Source organism: Poecilia formosa, unplaced genomic scaffold (genome assembly GCF_000485575.1).
Source record: "Poecilia formosa unplaced genomic scaffold, Poecilia_formosa-5.1.2 Scaffold20, whole genome shotgun sequence".
NCBI classification, from domain to species: domain Eukaryota; kingdom Metazoa; phylum Chordata; class Actinopteri; order Cyprinodontiformes; family Poeciliidae; genus Poecilia; species Poecilia formosa.
Genome location: NW_006799959.1, coordinates 426,806 through 448,074, shown reverse-complemented (window position 1 = coordinate 448,074; position 21,269 = coordinate 426,806). Strand labels below are relative to the sequence as shown.

Genomic DNA, 21,269 nt, shown 5'->3' with positions numbered 1-21,269 from the left:
GTGAGTATCTGTCAGCGAAAAAAAAAAGTAAGTCTAAATCTCTGGTGCCTGAAACAAAAACCAGCCAGCAGAAAATGGTGAAAGCAGGGATATAACAAAGTCTTTGCTCCTGTCCACAGGATAAATATAACCCCTCTGGGTAGCAGGAAGGAAGAGACAATATCTTAAGACTAAAATTTTTATTTTATATTCTGTGTAACAAGGACAGTTCCCCTGAGAGTAAAAAACTATTTTTCCAGGGAGTCCTGGCCAAGCAGCAGGAAAGGCAACAATTACAAGTAGTTTCATAATTAAAATGCCTTTTAAATAATTAAAAACAATCAAAGACCCAATCTCTGGTGCTTTCACACCATCACACTCCCACCACCGTGTTTTACTGCTGGTGTTCTTTTTCTGAAATGCAGTGTTCCTTTTTCACCAAACTCAACGTGACACACACCTCAGCAAAGAGTTTAACTTTTGTCTCATTCCACAGAATGTTTTCTTCAAGTTTGTATTTGTTCTGGGAAAAATTGAGATGAACCTGAAAAATAGATTCTTTTTATTTTTTAGCCTTATAGCATGTTATAAATGTGTTGCTTTCATTCCTTCATGCTTGTTTGAGAAATCATTTAATCTCCATGGCAACCAGTCATGAGCTAAACGCCTCGTTGGATCCAGCTCCTCCTGGGACCTGCAGTTTCCACTGAGCTCCTTCAGACTAGCCAGCTTTCTCTTGAATTTCAGGCATTTAGAACTGAATGTGTGGAACGTTTTACATGCCGAGAGGAAATTCTGACTTTGTTTCTATTGTATACCAAAATGTGAGAGTAGCATTTTTCCACTTTTGTGACATGACGTCACCATTCATCTCCATTCATCTTGTGAATGGAGATGAATGTTCTCCGTCTGCATGCATGACCCGCTTCTGACCCGATGACCTCTGGAGCGAGACACCAGCCCCGACGCCATCCTGCAAGAAGGATGGAGGCTTCTCTGACAAAAGAAAAAACAAACACTGTGCAGAAAGTCACATTAATTCATCAAATCCTTTATTGCTATGTGCTCCCCAATACAACAAACAGCATCAGTAGTGTGCAAATCCATCTACACAAACAATACAAAGCAGAAGCTGAGGGTTTGAAAGCGCGGATAAACAACAGCGTGGATACAGTACATGGAGGATCCTATGCTAGAACGTCTGTCTGCGGCTCAGGGATTGTCATTTATCTCCTACAGCTACACTATCATCAAGCTCTCTACAACATTAGCAGCAACGTTTAAAGGCAGCAATTAAAAAGGAACTGGGGAGGAAAATGTAAAACTAAAAAAAATGTCAAAGAGCATAAAACTCGTTTTTTTAATTAACTCTGATCAGTCAGTACATGCTGCTGTGATGTGCAGTCACGACTCTTAACATCTACAAACAGCTGAGAGAAAAACAGCCTTCTGATAAGTGACTCAAAACCGAGCACGTATATTTACAACTAAACACAAAATCGTCTCTATTCTATCACATTTATTTATCTGAATGACAAAAGAAGGTGATTCGGTTTCCATGATGTACCTCCTGCAGTTTCCTGCACAGACTGTAAAAAAGCAGAACCATTTGACTTTCAATAAATATTTATGCACTCAATGCTATATACATGTCTAACTGTACATTGGCACACAGGAGTGAGTGTGAAAAGCTGAAAACTATTTGCTGAAAACACAAAACCGTGTCTTTGGCTATTGCAGTCAGATGCATGGTGGTAGTTAGGAAATCCTTCTCAGAAATAAATTAGCTTTCTCTCTGCAGAACTTCGGTTCAACATAAAAAAGCGATCATTAAAGAATCTAGGAGAAAAATAGGTTTCATAGACAGTAAGATTCTGTTTAAATCCAGCTTATTGTGCTTCAGTTTGGCTTTTATCCTATAAAAAAACGAAACGTTCAACACACAACAATCAGTTTGGACGCAGACGTTTTGAGCCGTATTGATTTCTAGACTTTGTTTCCAAAACAGTAAATCAACTGGAATGTGTAAGTTTTTATTGTAAATGTATTAAATTAGTTAATATATTTATTCAAGCTAAGCTGGTATGAAGTAAATTCTTTCTAATAGAGGTTGATCAGTTTTTTTTGTTCTGGTCCACATGTTAGTACTTTTTAATTCCCAGTAACACGGTAAAATAAAATCTATTTATTCAACAGCTGATCCAATAACAGCTCAGCATTAATACTTGAACAGAAAACGGTTGATAGGAAAATAAAAGTGAAATTATTTCCTACATAATAATTTATGTAGGATTAAACAAAGCACATTCTCCTCTGTAAAGCCCTTTGGTTCCTGCAGCACCAGACCTTAATCAGTTTTATCACAAAGTATTAGCAAATTAGAAAATCCTTGATTTAAAAAAATCAGCACCTTAGCATGTTTAAAAGAAAAATATTTGAAAACTCTAACAATAACTTAATTTTAAACTCTATAGCGTATCTGACATTCATTTTAATGGAATATGTAAATGAGGTGAAACGGAAAAATAACGCCGGCACCACATTACAACGCACTTAACACTGTAACATAAATACTATAAGATGCATACAAATTGGTCCCCAGATGAGCCAAGTTACAAAACAATGACCTAAAGCTGTTTCCAGTGGTGAAGATTCACTCACCTCAGCATGCTGGAGGCTGGAAACTGAGAGTGAAACTGACGGCATGACCTACTTTCTGATTAATCTAGTGAACAATTATCTGACCAATTTGGGGCACTAAAAAAAACAAACAAGCAAAAGCAAGAAGAAAACAAGACCGAGAACAAAATTAAACATCTTTGATCCCAAAGGGATGTTCCAAAAAAATCTGCTTCATTTCGTCACTTTTAGACCTACATCACATAAATTTCTTTCATATGCCTGCATACAAGGCAGCTCATGCAGTGTCTCTCCTATGAGCCGTTACATAAAGTTTTGGAAATAATAGCTGGTTGTAGTCAGAAAGCAACACATCTGAAATTTATATCTGCCAAGTTTTTATCACTTCCTGTCAAAAAGAGAGCGCTTGTTAAAATTGTCAAATGAAAAACACAAAAAGACAGAGCTGCTTGGTGGATCATTTCACAGAACAAAACAGATGTTTTGTCATTTTAAAAACAGGTGAAGCTAGTTTGATAATTTAGCAAGAATATATCTTCTAATAAGTGAATCAAAACCTCATTTAGGATATTTAAACAGTCTTTAAGACTTGCGATCTGAACAAGAGTTTTGTTTGAATCAGATGAGACATGCGCTCACTGGCTGCACCAGTTCAGAAACTCACACATCGAAAAAACAGAAACTCAATTTATTTAGACATCTAGACAGAAATCTAAACTGAGCATCAAGATGGGGAAAAAAATGGGGATTTAAAGGATTTTGAACTTGGCATAGTTGTTGGTGTCAGATTGGATCATCTGAGTACATCAGAAACTGCAGATCCATGAGGATTTTCATGCTCAGCCATCTTTTAGAGTTACAGATAATGGCCAGAAAAAGAGAAAATACCCCATAAGTAGCAGCTGTGTGGACAAAAAGGCCTGGATGATGCCAGAACGGAATCGGTAGGAGATAAGACGATGGGAAGGGAACGATGGCTCAAAAGCCACAAAAGGAATTTAATCTGACTCTTATCTGCTGAAAAAGAGAAACCGGTTTAATGCTGCTGGTTCAATGGTGTGAGACGATATTGTCCATTATGTTGGACTCTATAGCACCTATTGGGTGTTGATGCTTTAGCACCAAAAAACTCAAATTTATGCAGCATAAAACTGTAAGTCAACAGCCTCTGGTTCCAAGCTCTGGATGTGGTGCAACAGGGATTTCAGGTCAATGCAGCCAAAAAATCTGCAGCAAGAGTCAAGCGATCATGTCAATATGAAGCCAAACATCCCAGGAATATTCATGAGAATTTAGTGAAAGTATGTTTGTTTTAGGAGCATTTTAAAATGTAAAACAGAGTCCAAACAAGTAGAGTGACCGATGGCCAGTAAGTAGGTCTGATTTGATTCACTTCTTTAACGTTTAAGTCTTACTGAGCAAAAATATTCATGATTCATGAAATAATTTAACTCTTCTCTGCAGAAATTTCTTTTTGTTTTGCAGACGCTGTATCTAGGAAGCTAATCTTTGTACTGTGAAGAAAATGAAATAAAGTGATATGTTGTATATTAGCTTTTGAAAGTGAAACCAAGTCAAATTCATTTGTTTGCACTAACTTGGGGAATGTGGCTGATTCAGATGCTAGATTGAATTTGTGGACAGAGCTAGAGCCTTAGTTTACAGTAAGCTAAGCTAACCGTCTCTAGCTCTAGCATCAAAGGTGCCACCGTTTATAACAAACAAAAAAATATTTGTAACAAGAAAATATTCAGAATATATGTACATGATCTGAATATTTTAACTTAATTTTCATTCCTTCTGGTATTAACAGCACCAATATTGATCATGTTAGCCACACTGAACTAGCATAAGGGAATGTTTAAAGTTTTCTTGATTTCTCAAAGTAATACTGATATTTTCATGTGTGATATTTACAGAAAACTGTAGAAATACTGTCAGAAATTAAAAGGCAGCACATCTCAAAAATAATAATAAAAAAACAAAGCTGGCTAACATTTAACCTTTCATGTTAGTTTTGATTATTTTATTATTTAATTAAATTCTTCTCATTATTGACCAAGTCAAGTTTCTAAATATTTCAGGGTTTTTTGGCAAGAAAAATGGCCGTTAAAGGTTAAAGGTCGTGTTAAAACTTCACATCTTTTTGAATGAAAGCATTCCAGAAAAACCCTTAGTCAGCAAATGAGCAGAGCAGAGCCGCCGTGTCTAATATAAAAGTTAACAGGTCAAAACATTTTAGTTTAGTTCACAAACGCAGCCTGAAATTTTCCCTTTCACAGATTTAATTAGCTCCGTCTGCTGCGGCGGTTTTCTCCTCCGTCTATTAAGCACCTAATGTAAACCTTTAAGCACACTGCTCAATGTCAAAACTAAAAAAAAAACATATATATTCCTATTAAAGAGATTATTGAAACAAAAGAAAACAGGTTGTATGATTGGTTTTAAACTCAGAAACCGAATCTTTGTGTTAAAGTGATTCAGACTAAAAACAGGAGATTAGATATAATTCCTAAATCTTTTGTGATAAGTCGTTTTTAGTTGTTGGAGCATTAAAATGTCTGTTGGAGGCAGCAGATTTTACTAAGGATGATCGTTGTGAACTTGGCTTCTGCTGCTAACGGCCCTCATATCATTTATGACAGGAACTGAAAAATAAACCAATCAGAACAAAGATTTGGGAACTTTCGTAAACATCTCACTGAATTGTTTCTAGATGACCAAAATCCAGAATTCAATACTGTGTTTTGAATAAAGCAGCAATTTCTTTGGAAAACTACATGTTGGACTGACAGAGACCTCTGTCTCAGTTTCGTTTTGAAATTTGACCAGAACGAAATTCCCTTTGGGTCGTTTGAACTCTTTCAGCTGTCTGGGAACGTCAGCGTTGTGTTTCAGGTCCATTTCAGTGGGATAATATGGATAAAAACAAAGTGAACCAGCACTTTTCCTTCCACCTTCCGACTCTCTGTGGTGTATTTGGTGAGGCTGGAAAATCTGTCCATGAGGAGTCCTGAAGGGAACACGCTTCACTTTCATCTCTCAACTTTAGAGTATGACGTAGGCCACCGGCTCCCCATCAAACCGCCTGACCTTTGACCTTCTGGCTCCTGGAGGAGCGACGGGGTGAGCTTTAGATCTCGTGGGACTCTCCTCGGTGCTTTGGAGACCTTTGGCTGGGCTTTCTTTAGCGGCGCTGGGGTTGCGATGCGTTTTGCAGGGCTGCTTTTTCCTGAGCTCTGCTTGCTGCTGCCGGTGGCGTTGGCCATCAACGTCTCCAGCAGCTGGGAGGCCGATCCGAAGCGGACGTGTTCCTCCGTCTCCGCCGCCTCCGAGAACAAAGACAAACCTCCGGTGCGCTTGCTGCACGACTCGCAGCACAGCTTGTTGTAGCCTGGAATAGAGCAGTATCTTGCCAACACCTCCATTTGGCAGAAGATGGATTTGTCTCCGCTGCACGGCTCATCTGAAAGTCAAACAAAAGGAAGACGGTAAACATCACAGTAACAGGAAATGCATCACAGAGCAAAGACGTGCTGCTTTTGTTCAGAGAGTCAGAGCGCTGACAGAGGTTACACACAAACCATTAGCTGCACTTTCAGAAAAGCGGAGCTCTGCTGCGACGGGAGGCGTGACTCGATTCCCCTTAGAAACGTACAAATGAATTCCAGGAAGGTTTTGGTCCGGTTCACGCTGTCACTCATTATTCATACATCAGAATCACAGTGGTAGGCGTTTTTTATATCTAAAGAATAGAAATGTGCTGGTGTTTGGAACCACTTACGGCCACTCCACAGCAACTATCGCAACAACAGAAAACCTTCTTCCTGTGCCACTAATGCATTAAAGCATTATACAGAAACTATTTGGAAAATATGTAATTTAACAGCAGAAACAGCTAAAAGCACAGGAAAGTCTGAAAGTAACTCAGCTAAACATAAATTATTGGTTTAAATTACTTTTTATTCTAACTGACACAATAAAGGCCTAAAAGCTGCTTATGTAACTTTTATACAAAATGTTTTTACATATTTACTGTCAACAATCTGTGAAAAGGTCGATGTCCTCCATCGTTTACCTGAGCTACTATTACAGTCTGAAGAAATGAACCGCTGCCGACCAAAACCAGCCAATCAGAGCCAGGAGGAGGGGCTTAGTGCTGTCAAACATCCTCGTGTACTCTCTGCTAAATGTAACAATGCTGGAGAAAAAACTTAATGTTACAGGAAAACCATTTATGTGCTGTTATCAGTGGCTACGCTAACTAGCCTTAGCATACATGGCACCCTATGCTAGCTGTGGAGTAGCAGAGAGCAGTGCTGTGCGCATACAGGCATGATTGACAGCGCTAAGACCTGCTGACTGGGAGAGGAGCTCAATCTTTTCACAGATTTTCTGTCTCTTTCTAAACTGTCACAACCTGGAGACTGTTTGAACAAATATGGAAAAAACTTGTTGTTTTATAAAAGTTGCATACTTCAGCTTTCAGGGAGGAAAAAAATACAAACTTGCATGTAAAAACGAAATGGACCTCAGGATAAATGACCTCTAACGTGTGGCATGCTCACCGTGGCACGGTCCCGGTCTGCACGGCCTCACCGCCTCAGGTTTCTCCCCGTAGCACTGATCTCCGGTCTTGCAGGTCACAGGCCGCCGCTCCAGCCCCTCTCCGCACGACACGGAGCACTGGACACGGAAAGAGCAGAGGTCAGTGGAGGAAGGTCACACAGCGAACGTCTGGTAATTGGCCAGGATAACAAGCTGACTTCGACGTCCACCTGGAAGCTAAATGCCTCGCAGCATCGTGTTTACCTCCAGCCGACGGGGAAGTCTGCAGGGAATTCAATCAGCCAGTTGGCACCAAAACATTTCAGCTGCTGGTAACTGGAAGCTGTGAGACTTTCCAACCACATTTACTTTATGAAGCAACTTTCTATTGACTGAATTGATTTTTTAACTTTTTGAAAGAGTTTCTTTAGGTTGTAGGTAACTTATGTCCACATAACAGCTGTTATAATCATGAAGCAGCGACTGATGTCATGAAGTGTCATTTGGTAAATAATGACACTTTTAATGCAAAGTTGAAATTTGCAGTTTAGCAGTAAATTGTCATTATTTACCAAATAATGCAAAGTTGACACTTTTAAAGCACTTTTAATGCAACAACAGTAATAAATATTCATTTAGACTCCTTCATGTTCATGACACCCCTTCAAATAAATACTGCAGAAAAGATCATCGATTCATCTAACAAACTGTTTAGCTCAATAAATTTAGAGAAAGATCAATTTGTCCTTCATAACAAGCCTTCAATCATCTCAAGACAGTAGAAAAGCACCTCATGAACTGAATGACAGCTTTTAGAGGAACTTGTCAAATAAAACGACACCATTAACAGAGTGTAAACCACGTCACACAGGTGTTATTTTTATCAGCAGGCCGTTAAACTGCTGGATGTTCCTTTCAGGATGTTGCTGCTGTCTGCCTGTTAAAATCTCCAGCTGCCTGGGTGGAAATATGAGCTCATGTCTGAAATCCTTCTGCCTGAATGCTGTCCATGAAAAGGTTTCAATGTAAAAATTTAAATGTATGGCGAGTGAGGAACATCCTTAATATTTAGTGTTTTTTCAACTATGGCATCAGAAACAAGAACTAAGTGCATGAGGACAAACAGTGCAAGTGCAGGAGGGAGCGATCATGTGAAAAACGAGGACACCCAGTGAAATAATGTGTTTTCCACACATATTGGACAGTTTTCTTCTTCTAGCTGCTCTCCTCATGCAGTATCACTCCATCCTTTGACTCTTCCCCTGTTACAATCATCTCCATGTCCACAGATTTTCTCTGAGGTCTTCCTCTTTTTCATTTCCAACATCCTCTTTCCAGAGAATCAGCCATCTGTCCTCAGAACATGATCAAACTCTCTCTGCTTTGCCTCTGTCTTTGCATCTCAGCTGCCTGACTTTAGCCGTTGCTCTGATCTGATCCTCTGAACTTTTACACTGAATCTATCAGCAGTTTTGCGGAACATATCCATTTCAATACACCTTAAAAACCACTTCATCCTAGTGCAAAAAGCTTTTATTGAATTTTTTTTAATTGGTGTTTTTCCATTGAGTGAATTTATTTTCGTAATTTACCCAATTTTACGGTTAATGGAAATGCAGTAGTGACTCCAGCCGTACACCTCACCACAGTCTGACTCTCTCCTGTACTGAATGACTTCCTTTTGCTTCCTTAAGGAAGCACCAAGAAGTCATCAGTCTGTTAAACTAATTCTGATGTTGGTTGTTCAGGAGGCTCCACTAATGCTTTTCAAAGTTGTACTATTGTGTAATTGCACATCTATTTTTGAAAACATGTGACTGTAAACGTTGAATTGGAGCTGTGACCAGCAGCAGCTCATTTGGATTCAAAGCAGCTTAAATAGGCAGAACTGACCAAACAGAAATCTCATTATCCAAGAACGACTTTGAACAAGAAAATGTGAGAAACATGTTTTGTGTAGACCAATAAACCCATCCTAACCTGATCAAGTAAGCATAATAAAACCACTGCTGAACTACTTTACAAAACATTTAAGATATTTTACCAGTGATGTGAGTTGGGACCAAGGACAGAACTTTATACGAGCCGTAGTTTTTTCTGGTCAGAGAACGTTTGTAGTACCTGAGACCAGCCGCCCGTCCTCCACTGGGCCGGACACGGGGTTCTGTTACAGGGTCTCCGGCTCTCCGGCTTCTCCCCGCTGCAGTATTTGCTGTGGATGGAGCGGCTGGTGTCGTCGTGGAGGAACTGCATGCAGCGAACCGTCCGGATCTGGAAACCCAGGGAGCCGCAGGTTTTGGTGCAATGCTCCCAGTCTTCAGAGATCCATCTGAATAATTTAAAACAAGGAGAACGCTGAGGCTGATCATGACGTAAAAGCTAATTTTTAAAAATAAATGTTGTCATCTGCAGGTAAACATGTTCTCATTTATTGGGTGTTTTCATGTTTTTAAAAAATAAAATTAGCAGGAGAACAAGATGCAAACCATAAACTTCAGAACATAGTATTTATTTATTAACATTTCAACTAATGATGCATGTTTAGAAGAGGTGGAAAGGTTGCAAATGAGCCATTCATCAGCATGCACATGATGGTGCATTCAATTTATACGGATGAAATCAGAATTATGAGGTTTCCTGCTCACCCTGACTTTTAACTAATGCTATTAATACCTAAAGTATGACTGATGTGTGCATAAAGCATAATGAAAGTTCCAGTAACAAACTGTTTTTTTGCGCACATGATGGTGTAAAAATCTTTATTATTATAAGTACATTGTTAGTGTTGTAAATTACTGTGCAAGTCAAATTAGTAGAGGATCTTTGACTCTTCGGATCAATAACTGGAGAAGACCAGAGCAGTTGAGCACAGGTTCAAACATTAAACCCACAAGGCTAGAAAACACAAATCTTTTTACGTATTAATCATGGTTCAAAACGTACAAAACAAATAAATCAGCTTCAACAAGAAATCAAAACACAAAAAGACTAAAGTTCACAAAAAGGCATCATGATGCTACCCTGAGCTAACGAGACTAAAAAAGGCCTTTTGGTCATCAGGAAACTGTTTTCTGTCAGTTTTGGTACAAACCAGCGTCAAATGATCATTTCTGCATCACAAAGAAAATTTTTTCAGGATTTATGGAAACGTGTGTAGTGATAAAAACTTCTGAACTCAGACAGGCGTTCTCCACTAACAATGGTTTCCATTTTCTTTTATAAAAACACTTGAGTGGTTAAAGGGAACACATTTAAATGAGAGAAAATGACCTTGTCAGAAAAGCTTAAACCCATATCCAATTGGGAAAATGCTAAATAACTTAAAGATCACTGAAGCAGAAAGCAGCCAGGAGGCAAAAGGAGCAGAAGTTTCAGATACCTGCACAAAGTTGGCAAAGAAGGAGTTTGAAGAAGTAAAGACGTGGTTTGGTTAAATAGATATATACCCCGAGGTCAGCTTTCTTTCTTGTTTTGTTTATTGCAGAATAGAACATCTTTCACACCTTTAAAGAGGAGACACGTCAGGTTGATCGGCATTTTAATTCCAGCTGGTAATAATCCACAAAACACCAGAAGGCATGAAGGTATTTCTGAGGTATTTTATCACAGAAAAATATGTATTTATTCCCTGAGAGATGTGGCTCTGTTCAAAACAAAACAAAACCCAGCGGCTATTTATGGTAGTTCCTTTCCAAATAAGCTGCTACGCTGCTGATACATCCGACACATCCCTTTAATCATGACAGCGAGCGGAGGAAGGCAGTCATCTCTCTGCTCGACTCTGCAGCTGCTCGCTGCCACAGCTAACACTGACTCACACTTCTGCCCCAAATCATCTGCTCTGCAAAGGGAAGTTAGCTTCCTCACTTAGCTTCCTCAGTTAGCTTCCTCACTTAGCTTCCTCAGTTAACTTACATAGTTAGCTTCCTCAGTTGGCTTACTCAGTTAGTTTACTCTGTTAGCTTCCTCATTTAACTTACTCAGTGAGCTTACTCTCTTAGCTTACATAGTTAGCTTCCTCAGTTAACTTCCTCAGTTAGCTTCCTCAGTTAACTTACATAGTTAGCTTCCTCAGTTGGCTTACTCAGCTAGCTTCCTCAGTTAACTTACATAGTTAGCTTCCTCAGTTAACTTACTCAGTGAGCTTACTCTCTTAGCTTACATTGTTAGCTTCCTCAGGTAGTTTACTGTGTTAGCTTAACTGAGTAAGCTTACTCAGTTAACTTACTCACTTAGCTTCCCTACTTAGCTTACTTAGTTAGCTTAATCAGTTTGAAACTCACTTGACTTATTCACTTGGTTTACTCAGTTTCCTCAGTTAGCTTACTGTCTTAGCTTACTCTGTTAGCTAAGACACTTCGTTTACTCACTGCTAATACTCCCTTCAGAGAAAACATTCCTTTACTGGAGCAAGTTTGTTCGCTCAGACGAACAAGAACAAAAGCTTCTGCATTGTAGGTGGATTTCACTATTTTTTATGAGTGTTTATAAGCTTCATATCTGTTTGCTGCTTCCAGCAATTGTTCAGCCTGATGCTCCATCAATCGCTTGCAATCAAATGACAAAGGAAAGACGAATGACTCAACATTTTATGTTCATACGAGAATAAATTACCAACAAGGGAGTAAACCAGCTCAAACTGTCAGGAAACTGGAATTTCTGAAGCGCTTTGCTCTCGTTTTTGCTAAAGAAACAACTTCAGGGAGAGAGTCACAAACTACGTTAAAATATTCACCTACAGCAAGAGGAAATCAGCAGGCTTTGAAAGATGGCCTAATTAACCTGTCGCTTCCTATTTTTATGCCACTTTATTCAAAGCTATTCCTGAAAGTGAAAATTTGAAATGTCAAAATTAATAATAACTCAGCAGGAGAGCGGGTGGGAGGACAAATTTACACTCGACTACAGAAAGGAGATAAATTAAAACATTGGCATGGTTAAAATGTTTCCCTCCAGCCAAGTTCAAACAGTTTAATCTGTTAGCTTGTTCAGCCAGGAGAATCCTCTTTTTTTTAAAAATGTTTCCATACATGAGATAATAAAATCAAGGCCTACATTCTGCGATAAAGTTTCCTTCCACAGAAGCACAAACAGCTTCTAATTAACATTTCTAAATTAATGTCTGAAACAAAATAACTTCTTCTACACTGTCCTCCTGAATAATAAAATCTAGAAAACGGACATTTTCATGTTTATAAGAACTTTATAGAAAACATTTGAAGCTCAAACAGAGGATCACATAAAAGCACTAGAGTGATTAATCTGGTTATTTTAGTTTTTAATTGGCTGACAGCACAAATATTAACCGACTGCATTGTTTGATCACCAGGATCAATTAAAATGTGTGTAATTGACTTTGGTTCAATTAAATTAGCTTTCCTTTGTAAATTCAGACAGCATGTGTTGTGATTTAAATTAACTGAGCTTTAAATACCTAAATGTCTCAAAGAGACTCGCATTAATTCACAGTAACACATTTTCCACTAAAGAACAAAATACTGAAACATGTTCAAAAGCAGAAAAAACTTTTTTATAAAGTTTAATTTTGGTTCAAAGGAACATGAAGAGGAAGTGCTGCGGTAATAATCGGTAATCAGAGGAAGTCGTACGTATTCGATCTGCCGCGGCGCGCAGCAGGCGGCCATCTTCCTTTTCTGTCCAAATCCCCTTAACTTCTTTCTGCTCCGTTTCAAGGGAGCAAAACCGCGAATGAATCATCTTTAAACAAATGGAAAATAACTCCACTGGTTTTCTAAGTTTCTCTTTGGCTGCTTTTACTTCGTGTTCAGTCCAGTTCTTACTGCTCAGGATAACATGTTTAGAAATGAGGAGAAATGGACAAGTAGACGACACACCTACCGCAGATGGACATAGATAGTGTATAGATATTTGATTATAGAGTTGATCATCCTCTTCTCTGGTTTTCACCTGACAGCTCTTTGGGAACAACGGGTTTTTTTTTTCTTTCTGTCTGCTAAACCTTGTTAGGATTTAATTGTTTTCCAAAAATTGTGTCCTTGTGACAATCTGCTAGTCACAAAGTGACTAAATAAGCAATTTAAAACTCATTAGGTTGTCATTTAGGTGTCAACGTTGCCACTACTTCGGGCTTTAGACTCATTTTATGTCTGAATGATTCACAGGACAAAGTTAAGTAGCTTATAAAAAACTGAAATGAAGTGAAACTATTACCTCCTACTAGTACAGCACCATCAGACTGCCTGCTGAAGACAACAAATTCTGGTAAATATTCTCCTTTATTTAAAGATAAATGTAGTTAACCTTTGGAAAAAACACAGCATTGTGTTAAAATCACAAAGTTTAACAGAATATTCATCATATGCAGCCAGGTGCTGGATGGGGACATAGCATGGCTAATTCAGATAAATAACTCTGTCTTTGTGAGCCGGTTTCAGGCTGTGCTGCTGCTGCTGCTGGGTCAGATCAGGCTCCAGTGTTAGAAAGAAAAGCCGGGTTCGTCTAACATCCTCCCCTGGTTTTCTCCAGGCTGATGCATGCTGGGATTTTATTTTTGACCCCAGTGTTATCCTTACTTTGGAGCCAGTGGGTCATAATTTTCCCTGTCGAGGTTCAACGCTCCACCATGATGGTGGAAACATTTACAGCGACGGCGCTGATTGGTTCTGAGCCGACCCAGCTGCATCAGCACTGGGATTGGCTCCTCTGCCTCAGGTCAAAGGTGAATGTGGAAAGATGCCAAATGATGCAGATTCAATTTAAAATGGCTTCCAGGTGGGGAAACGTGTTAATAAATGGTAAAAATACTGCAGATTGAAGAGGTTCGGTGTGAAGAGGCTGTCACTGCTCTTAAAGTTCAGTTAAATGTAAATTTTATATTAATATTTGATAAAATGTGGTGACAGGTTGCTATGAGAAAGATAATGTGACTAAGCCATCTGAAGAAATGCACCGTTCCCAACCAAAAACAACCAATCACAGTCAGGAGGCGGGCCTTAGAGCTGTCAATCACCCTCATCCATTCGCTGCTAAATGTGCTAATGGGGTAAAAAGAACTCATTGTTACAGGAAAGCCAATTATCTCCCAATTATAACCAACAGTGGCTATGCTAACTAGCATTTCGCTCTGCTGGGGAGAAGCTAATAGAGCAAAGGGGAAAGGACTGAGCAGCGCGCACACAGGCATGATTGAATGCAATCTTATTAAAAACTTCCAAAATAAACTTTACAATAATAGTTGTATAATTTATTCAGGTGTTGGCTACACCTGTTTGTATTTAATTTGTTTGATAGTCAAACCAAGAGACTAATTTAATAGAGAAACATGTAACAAGGAAATGAAGCTTCATAAATAAACTGAATACTTCACCCTCACAGATGGGGTTGATAATTAAACATTACATTAAAATAACTATTAAATACTTAAGTACATAGAAGTATTGGAGCTGTAACAATAAATAAAAAACAATGTGTTATTTGTTGCATATCTCAGTTTAAACAGCAGCTCATGTTGTGCATCCTTATATTTTTGCACTAAGTTTTTGTCATGTATGCGTCGGCCTAAACTGTAAAGTTATGGATTTAATGAGGTTGTTTTAATCCAGCTGCTGCAGATTAATTTCCAACTGTAGTGGGAGTGAAGATGATCTGTCTCTGTGTCTGGAGAGATCTGAAGTAAAAACACTGGGGTAAAATGTGAGTATCCGTTTTCTGGTTGTTAAACATGGATCCTATCTGAAGGGAGACTCTAATTACTGCAGTGCAGTTATCTTGTGTTTTGTTGTGCAGCTTCTGTTTGTCCTCTGTTCCTTCACAAGAGGCTGCTTCGGGTACCGCTCAGCTCAAGTTTCTTCTGATTTTGAAATATCCTTTTTCTTGTTGCTGAATGTGCAGCTGTGATGAAGTTCGTCTCTTCAGAAAGTTTTCTCCAAACACGACGCAACAATAACGTTTCAAATCTGACGACTCTTTCACCCGTTGAGCAGCAGCAGAGAAAAAGCAGAACTATATGATGGACTCAAAGTTGTTTTAACTCATCTGAGATGTTGGCAGCTGGAGCCCACGGGTCAGGGAAGCGCTGAACTGGACCCTCTGAGATTTGCAGTTCAGTTTTCAAATTATTTCTAGAAAATTTGTGCATTTTTTGGAAAACAAAGCAAAAATGTTTGTTTCTAAGCATTTTGAAACCACAAAACATACAAAAATACAATAACCTTTCATGAAGATATAAAGGCTTGTTTTGCATCAATAAAAAACTAAATAAACTAAATGATTTCCATTTGCATAATTTATTGTTTTTTTCTCTCTCTCTGTCAAAAACTGGATGACAAAAGTTTTCAGTCTGGTATTTGACTCAAATATCTCCTTTCTTAAAGAGACTTCATAATTAATTTTATTTGTTTTTTCTGTCGTTTTGTTTATTTATTTTGGATATTTAAAAACCTCTTCCAGTTCTATAGTTAAATGTTCATTAGAATTCAAAGTTTATTGATCTTTGAGAATCTGTTCTTGCAGTATTATGCAATTATCAATATACAATTGGAAAACAATATTATCGTTTATTGCAATAACTTCTGGGACAATTTATCGTCCAGTAAAATTTGCTATTGTGACAGTAAGATATAGGTGCTTGTTTTAAGTCAATAATTCCTTAATATTGATGAAAAAATAATAGTTTAGATTATTTCACCGACAGCATGATAGTTTCTCCATGCCATCAGTGAAATAATCGGCCAATATTTCATAAATATGAAGGAATTAGTGACTTAAAACAAGCGAATAAATCTTGCAGAAAAACTATTTGTAAATCTGTTTTGCCTTATTTTAAGTGTGTTAAGATATTTGCACTGGGAACTAGACCAAAAATACTTTTGTGTTTCTGCAGTTTACACTTATCTTTAAAAGAAGTTCTCGTTTCAGGGGAGAAAATAAAAGTTGGTTTAAAAAATGTTGTTAGAAGTTCCTCAGATTTGAAAGTTTCCTTCATTCCTTCAAGGCTAACATCAGCGCACCGTGAGCGCTCTCAAACGTTACGTCGCATTTTCTCACAGCACTGAAGTTCACGGTAACCTGAAGCAGCCGCCTCCTGCTGCGTCCCGATTCGGATGAGTGAGGCGCCAACAGTTTCCAGGGACGGCTGCCAGTAAAGCTCCTTCCTGCAGACGCTCTCAGCGTTTCTGTCAGCAGCAGCTCGGCCTGTTCAGTAACCCACTCAGGCAAACGGCTCAGAATCGGCTCCAGTTATCACCGACGCACACAGAATATTAAATTAAATCTATTCATTTTAACATTTGTGTGGAAAGTCAGACATTTTTTTACTGAGTCTAGTTTAAAACAAGCCTGAAAAATAAGCAAGAAATAATAAAAAAAACGGTGTCTTGTAGTGACTGGCATTCATCTTAGTAAAACATGTATTAGGTTTAATTTATTTAAGCAGAAAACAGTAAATAGTCTCTTTTTTAGTCGAGAAATATAAACTAGTTTTCATATTTTTTTTGTTTGTCCTAAGATGGTTTTTCATACACTGCAAAAACTCAAAATCTTACCAAGTATTTTTGCTCAATCAAAACTAACTTATAAATAACTTTTTCATCAAGATAAAGGGGCTTATTTTTAGAAAATAATTTCTAAATATTTATGGAAAATACTTGGCAGATTATTTCGTTTATAACATTTTTCCAATAAGTGAAATAATCTGCCAGTAGAACTAGAACTTTTTCATCAATATTAAGGAATTATTAACTTAAACAAGCTTTCATATCTTGTTAAAAGATACTTGTAAGTTAGTTTTGTATTATTTCAAGTCTGCTGAGATATTTGCTCTAGAAACTGGAACAGAAATACTTTTTAAACTTCTCAGGTCTTAAACTGTAACAGATTTTATTTTGTAAAGTTTGAGGGGAGAGAGGCAGAAACTTATCCAGATGAATTAATAATTTAGATTATTAAAATGTTTATGTTAGAATGTTAAACAGCACTGAAGAAATAAATGTTCATTTGTTTCTTCCGTTTGGAAAGTCAGAAGCATGTTAAGATTATCGTGGTCTTTTGTTTTCCTTGTTCCTCTGTGTGACTTTATGCTTCTATCATGTTCAAAATAAATAAAAGTTTCTGTAGAACAACTTCCTGTTCTGTTTTGTTAATTTGTAGTTGAGCTTAGTGTTTGTTGATGTAGTTTGAACTTCAGGGCCACCGTAGCTTCAGTCAGCTGTCAGATTTTCCCATCATCAATACAAGATCTTGGTAAAAACTAATGAAACACTGGATGGAATCAGTTGTTGTGACAGAAGCTTATGGAAACACAGCAAACCATAATCAACATTAAAGCTTTTATTGTGAGACCTTGTTTGTTTTTGTCCAGGTGCTGTCTGCTGCTTTGTCAGCTGAAAATCACAGGATTTTATTTTTGAGAGTTCAGCATCGTCTCCCTCAGTCTCACCTGCAGGCATTAGGTGGCCGAGGAGGAGCAGGTTTAAAGCCCCAAAACAGCAACACAGGCAAAATGCTCACAGCAGAAAAACCCAGGGAACATTAAGGGTTTGGTGATAAAGACTCACCATCCAACAAAGGAGCTACAGCCAAGCAGCATCTCATGTGAAATATCCTGTCTGGTGGCGTCATGGATTCTCAGGTTACATTGATCAAGTCTTAAAACACCAGATGATAATGGAGCGTACTGCTTGTGTTTCAATTTAGCTTTATGCTAACAGGGCCGTTTCTGGCTTCATGGGGGCCAGGGCAAGATGCTGTTTGGGGCCCCCAAGTTGATCAAACTACAATGAAGAGATTCCCAGCCCTTCTGATGGCCCGAAACACAGATCAGAGCTAAAATCTGTTCTCTTTATAATAATAACTTTCAGTCTGTAGTAAAACTTTACTTCCCTTTGTTATGTCACTGTAACTATTTTATGTTTTCATCAAGTAAAGCCCTTTGAATTACAGCCTCACCTTAAAGTTACTTCAATGAATCCGTTTTTAGAAAAACCCCAAAGCATTTCAGATAAATACACCTGAGTGAAAACTGCATCAGACCTCGGCTTTGAGGAAGTTTTTAAAAACTCTGAAGTTCAGCAGCAACTTGGGATTTTATCAAACAGCAACGATCTCATGAAAAACACGATTAATCTTCCCTTCAGAAACCCGCAGAATCCATAGTTTCTCTTTCAGCTCTGCTTAAAACCAGGAAGTATTGATCTGACATAACGCTCTGGTGCTTCCTAATAGGTTTCAACAGCAGCAGCAGCAGACAGTCACTCCTCCTTACATGCATCAGAGGCGAGTTTGATGTCTGTATTTATTCATTCTGGTAGAGGATATTGGTGCAGCTAGAAAGCTCCGGTTCAAACTCCTGCAAAAGCAGGAGGAAAATGAAAAGATTTAGAGTCTGTCTGCAGCGTCTGCGTTCAGCGTGAAATCATTCTCTGGGTTACTGACTAAAAGTTCAGAACATTAGTGGGTAAATAAGCCTCTGTTTATAGAGGCTAAACTGTCCCAAATGACGCATTAGACTTACACAGAAATGGAAGCAGTAATTTCGCCGTTTTCATCAGCTTGTAAATTACCTCCATTGTCTTATCAACGTATCGTCGGGGCAGACGGCCATGTCTGCCTAACAAACACCTGTAATTTGGACGCACATTTCTGAAGCAAACATCTGCATTATGCAAATGAAGCACAGAGAAAACTGAGGAGGTTTCAGAGCGAAGGCGCCGTCATTTCTGCTTCGGCACATCCTGACTGGCAGCCAAAGGGAACCAACCTCTACAAACAAACATGGCAAACGACTATTTTAATCAAGACTTTAGCAATTTATGACATTTTTTAAATAATCAAGTCTTTTTTGTGACCTTGTTTCATATCCAGCTTTCCCCAGACATTCATCACAGTGTCTCTATGCAGGTAAGAAAAATCACAGAAATCATCAGAATGTCAATTTTCATAACTAAGACCAATTTAGAAAGTTTATTTAATCTAACTGCTAAGAAAACAGTTAATCATAAAGCACTAACTACAGGATTAATCATTAGCTGTGCTAATGCTAAAGTGCTATGGAAACAGCAAAAGCTCAGGCTAGAACACCAGTTTTATTGTTGTTGAGTCTTGATAACTCCTCTGCTGAATTTTCCTGATTGACCATGATCAGAAAGGACATCAGTTGATTGTTTCGTTGTTTCCCAAAGCCTTAAAGCAATGCATTCTGGGTGAAGAATAAATGCTGGACTGCATCACAGGAGCCGAACCGGCAGATCTGTTCATTAGCAGCCCTGGTTGTTTGTTCATATGAATGAATTATTACTCTATAAGCCTCATATGTCCTTTTTTTGTATACTTGTCATTTGTTCTATAAAGATTCTTGGAAGAAAATTAGACCACGAGGAGAGGAAATGGATCTTCACCAACTTCAAAATAAGAGCATGAACATAAACGTCCAAATACTTCAAGAATGCTTAACAATTTACAACAAAAACTTTAAAATATATGTTAAACAAAACAATTAGATTTTTTCTGGATAAATTAATTGAGGAGAAGCCAAGTGAGCAAATAAAAAGTTAGATCAGCTCTTAGCCCATTGGCAGCAGTGAGTCCACCACTAGTAAAATATTACCAAATTTGCTAATATTTTCCAAATTAGTTTTTCTTGTAAGTTTTTCTGTGCAGCAACAGATGCAGGAAACAAACTCTGTGCATCATGCAGAAAACTCTGGTCTGCATTTTCTCTTCCTCTGACCTCTCATTACAAAGAGGAATTTAAAGTCTACTAGACTTTAAATAATTGAAAGGGTCTCTAAAAGGAAATGTTGGAGTTTTAAAAGTTTGCAAAACTGAGCCATGCCTAGTTCTGCTTTTATAGCTACGAAAAATTTCACTCAGCTTTTTACATAATATAAAAACTGTCTGCACTTTGAACTACACAGCACAACAGACCACATATCAAAGGCATTTTTTGAATGTTCAATGATTTTAGTAGTAAACAAAGTAATGAATGTTGAACCTAGAGCTGAATTCCAGCACCCCAAGTAGCAAAGGAAGTTTATTTCCTGTTTCTGTGTGGAAAACAACCAAAGGTTTCAGTTTATTTTTCATTCTTGTGCCACACCTGCATTAAATCTTCACTTTTTTGGACTGTTTTTCAGCTTCACTTTGCCTTAATTTCATTTTTGTACTTTCAGAAATAATGAGTCCAATGTAAACCAAAAGTTATACAGATTAGTTTTAGTTTTTCATTTCAACTTCCGTCTAAATCTCAGAAAAAAAAGGGAGTTACATTTAGGTGATTTAACATTTTTATGCTTTCATTGAAGTGTAATCTTTGGATTTTTGTGCCTGGAAGCTGTACTCACTGAGGCTGAGTGCAGTCCTGAAGGTTACACATTCGGCGGATCGGCTTTGGCTTCTTGTTTGCCTCACAGTATCCGCGGTGGACCATCTTCGTGTCTCCCTTCTTCCTACAGCCGTACTTGGTGTACTGAGACCCTGGGAAAGAGAAGACCCTCTTTAATTACAGATTGCTTGGCAGTGCATTAAAAGGAAGCAATTGATTTGAAGACATTTATTAAATGGTTTAAACGGCAGCGATAATCAGCCACAGAGCTCCAGAAGCAGGATCGTGTTGTCAGACATAAATATCTCCACCTCAGCAGGGAAATCTTAGATTTTTATGTATCCAGGGCCCAAGGCTTAAAGCTCCAGTACATAAGTTTTATTAAAAAAACAAAATATTTTTTACATATGTGTTAAACTGTCACCATGTTGTGACAGTTTGTTATGATACAGATAATCTGTGAAAAGATCGATCTCTTCCTCCTTCCTGAGCTGCTACTGCCGTCTGGAGAGATGCACCAAAACCAACCAATCAGAGCCAAGAGGAGGGTCTTAGTGCTGACAATCAACCTCATGTACTCGGTGCTAAACGTGCTAGAGGGGCAAAAACAACTTACCGTTTCAGGAAAACCGTTTATCCGCAGCGCTAATTATCATTAGCCTTCACAACAGGCTCTGCTAACTGCATGACTGACAGCACTAAGCCCCGCCTCCTGGCTCTGATTGGTTGCTTCTAGTTACCACTGCACTGGAGAAGGCAGAGGATATCCATCTTTAAACAGATTATCTGTCTCGTACTGTCA

General features: G+C 38.3%; 1 protein-coding gene across 5 annotated transcripts in view; it reads right to left on the bottom strand.

The window, feature by feature from the left end:
* Window positions 1–1,013: 1,013 nt before the first annotated feature.
* adamts3 (ADAM metallopeptidase with thrombospondin type 1 motif, 3) overlaps window positions 1,014–21,269 on the bottom strand; it is a 144,937-nt gene continuing 124,681 nt past the window's right edge. For 3 of the 5 annotated variants that reach the window (XM_016669126.1, XM_016669128.1, XM_016669129.1), the window contains 4 exons: window positions 20,487–20,619; window positions 9,289–9,496; window positions 7,173–7,305; window positions 1,014–6,085 (listed from right to left, as the gene is read on the bottom strand). In XM_016669126.1, the coding sequence (XP_016524612.1) occupies window positions 5,655–6,085; window positions 7,173–7,305; window positions 9,289–9,496; window positions 20,487–20,619 (905 nt within the window). In that variant the 3' untranslated portion in view covers window positions 1,014–5,654. The remainder of the gene's footprint in view (window positions 6,086–7,172; window positions 7,306–9,288; window positions 9,497–20,486; window positions 20,620–21,269) is intronic. The other 2 variants (XM_016669127.1, XM_007547347.2) reach the window with 1 other exon arrangement.